General features: G+C 36.2%; 1 protein-coding gene across 1 annotated transcript; it reads right to left on the bottom strand.

Annotated features, from left to right (window-relative positions):
• Positions 1–434: 434 nt before the first annotated feature.
• Positions 435–1,472, bottom strand: LOC136062408 (uncharacterized). Its single transcript, XM_065761417.1, has 3 exons — positions 1,329–1,472; positions 982–1,056; positions 435–900 (listed from the first exon to the last, which is right to left on the bottom strand). Exons 1-3 carry the CDS (start codon positions 1,458–1,460, stop codon positions 724–726), a joined length of 384 nt encoding a protein of 127 aa, XP_065617489.1. The 5' UTR covers positions 1,461–1,472; the 3' UTR covers positions 435–723.
• Positions 1,473–3,182: the final 1,710 nt, after the last annotated feature.

The raw sequence follows: 3,182 nt of genomic DNA, 5'->3' as shown, positions 1-3,182 counted from the left end.
GACTGTGAAGCTAATGGGTGTGCCAATGTACTAGCAAATAAGGGGGAGACCAACCTAGCAGAGTTCAAGAATATAACCACTTTCCATCTTTTGTATATCAAAGTTATGTATGGGGATCTAAGACAAATGGGGAGTTGGGGACTACAGGAGAATGTCCCATGAGCTAAGCACTTTTGCATGTACTCACTATGAATAACTATATTCTCCCTTTCTACCAAAAAAATATAAGGACTGACTCTGAACTAAAAAGTTCCTCAACGCAATCACAATTTCACATATCAATTATCCACACCTAGGAGGCTGGGGTTCTTGAGTGTCCCTAATAGTACCACCCTCTTTGGTGTCTTGCGTCTAGGTTCGACCCTCACCTTCCCCCCATCCCTGTATACCTAGGATATAAATAATTAAAAATTTTAAAGATAATGATGATGATAATAATAATAAATAAATAAATAAATAAATAAAAAACAAGGGCTGGTAGCAAGATCCAATTAATATGCCTGAACTTTCAGTGGCTAAACACCCAAGTATTTAGCTTGCCAGGAATTATGATGGATTGGCAACAAAACAAAACTGTGTTAGGTTTCTAACATCCTTATATGGATGTTGAAGAACTAACATTGTTCATAAAGATTAGGTTTCCATTTAACTACAATACAAATGCATATTTGGCACAAAATTCTCTAATACAACCCTAACTACCCTTAGATTCACATCAATCACTCATGCCATGACTTCATCAATGTCACTAACACCATCAAATGCGTCTGACGCTTCCTCATCACTACTATCTAGATCAGTTTCCATGGCATCTTCAGATTTCTCATCATCACTTTCATCCCTGTCCTCATAAATTACAGGCACCATCGTGGCATTCTCATCTCCATCATCATCCACAACCTGTTCAAAAGGTTCGAATATAAAATAAAATAAAAACCTTGATACTTGCTAAACTTTATGCCATAAAATTTTACCACTCACCCCGGTGTAGAGGATGTCCAAGCAACTGGACATTTGAATAGCTGATTCAAAAGTTGAGACTCTAGACTCAATGAGCTGCAGATATTGTAGTACAAGGCTACATAAGATTCTTTGATCATGCAAAACAATGTCAAGGTATTCATATAAAATTTAATTTAAATAAGTTGAAGACAATATTATATCCATCAAGCCGAATGACCTTCTAGAAAGAAAGTACATAGAACCACCCCTTGTGGGGGACATATATAGGTGAAAGATATCACAACATGCACAAGATCAACATATTACATGAGTTTTATTCTAGGTTTCAGCAAAATATTTACATTATGGAGGTAACCATTTCTTACCTGATATAAAGAATTCAGGGCAATTAAAGAAGATTCCTGGGACATTATTCCACTTGCATGTTGAAGAAGCAGACTTCTTAGCCATGGAAGTGCACATGCCAAAATTGCACCCCTGGAGTGAAAATACAACATAAAAATTCATTTTAAAGTCATACTATATAGATGTTTAAACACAAGGATGGACTGTGGCTCTTAAACACCAGCAAGAAAGAAAAGGGAAAGCTAGCAAAAACCAACTGCCAGAAAGAAGAACATCCATTGCAAAAGACAAAGCACCAAGAACTTTATGTCTGACAGGTTTAGCTTCTTTCTTGTCACTATTTTGAAATAACCCAAACAAAGAGGTTAAAGAAGTAATCATAATCAACCATAATAATAGTTTATTGAGCTTGTTCAGTGGACAATTCTCAATACTTCTTTACATCCACCTTATCCTTCAATGTTCTAAAACAAAAAATATACAGCAGTGCAGTAAAATTTGAAATTGATCACGACAAAGTATTTAGAAATGATTCAGCACTGCCAACTGGGTCAACAACTTTCCTAGGACCTTTTTTTTTTTTTCTTTTGAGAATGGTTACAATATCTACTTAATACTGCAACCATAGCTCAGACTCCTACTCCCCCCACAACCCCCCCCAAAAAAAAAACCTCAAGCACTTTGTGCTTGGGGAGATCCCTCTTGGACCAAGATGTTTGGAAAAGCTCCCATGAACTTTGGCTTTGTCCCTTTTTGCTCTTTGATAAAATATAAAACTATATAAAAATTGGGTAAACAAATTCCATAGATTTAGGCATTCGTATCAGCTTGTGCTAAAATTTACGTCTATTCTGGCATAGAACCTAGTTTATCTATTTTACACTACACTTCATTATAATACTATTCTCTATCAAAATTTTATTTATTCTCCTAAATCATATCTCTCTTTCCTCAACCAAAAACCACCTCTCTTTTCTCTCTCAACACACATGGAATCTCTCTCTCTCCCTCTCACAAATCACTGTCAACTAAAAAAGCCATCATAGATAATCCAAAATCTGTCCACAACCAGTTCCGCAAAGACCCAAACAACCTGATCCACCAATAAGCCTGATCGGCAACCTCAGTCGATGATTCCGGATTTCTCCCACAACCAACAGCCCACATCCTCACTGAGTCAGTGCTCAAAGTTAGGCCAGCTGACATTGGTTGTGGGGCTCAAATGTTTTGTGAATTATGTTAAAAAATTAATGATTTTTTTGGTGTTATGGGTTACTGAATTAAGGAGTTATGAGTTCTTTGAGTTGTTTGTATTTTGATCTTGTGGTTGATCAACTATAGGACCCAATTGTTTGGTTTTTTTTTTGTTGGGTCAGGCAGTGGTTTTTGGTTAGGTTAGGTGGCGATCTAGTATGAAAGGGACAAGGAGAAAACAAGGAAGGGAAAATGAAGAGAGGAAAAAAGAGACAAGGGGAAGAGGAGTCCAGTACAAAGAGAGAGAGAAAAAAAGAATTAGAAAAATCATTTGCATGTGAACAGTGTCCATGGGTATATACATGGTTACTGTAGCAAAAATACTATTTCACACAATTTTAGCTTAACTAGTGTGGGTGATTCTTATGGTGAAATGTGTAAAATTGACCCCTTATTCTATTTTGCATTGACTAATGGGAGTGCTCTTACATTCACAATACACTTATACACCCCAACTTTGCGGTGAAAATTAATTTCCTCATTCCCAATACTTCTCTACATGTTTTTGTCAATCTTTCAAAACACAAAAGTAAACAATACAATACAATTTGAAACTTGTAAAAGCAAAGCAACTGTACAATGATTCAGCACTGCCAATTCGGTTAACAAATTTCAAGAAC

The sequence above is a fragment of the Quercus suber genome, unplaced genomic scaffold (assembly GCF_002906115.3).
Source record: "Quercus suber isolate HL8 unplaced genomic scaffold, Cork oak 2.0 scaffold_411, whole genome shotgun sequence".
NCBI classification, from domain to species: Eukaryota; Viridiplantae; Streptophyta; class Magnoliopsida; order Fagales; family Fagaceae; genus Quercus; species Quercus suber.
Note: the sequence above shows the minus strand (reverse complement) of the source record. Positions and strands in the feature narration are given on the sequence as shown.

Excerpts from the sequence above, each read along its gene's own strand:
- LOC136062408 (XM_065761417.1), bottom strand. The coding sequence starts at position 1,460 with ATGTTGTATTTTCACTCCAGGGGTGCAATTTTGGCATGTGCACTTCCA. Across the intron at positions 1,057-1,328 it reads CCCTGAATTCTTTATATCAG|CTCATTGAGTCTAGAGTCTC; the intron begins GTAAGAAATGGT and ends CAATATCTGCAG. Across the intron at positions 901-981 it reads TGGACATCCTCTACACCGGG|GTTGTGGATGATGATGGAGA; the intron begins GTGAGTGGTAAA and ends CCTTTTGAACAG.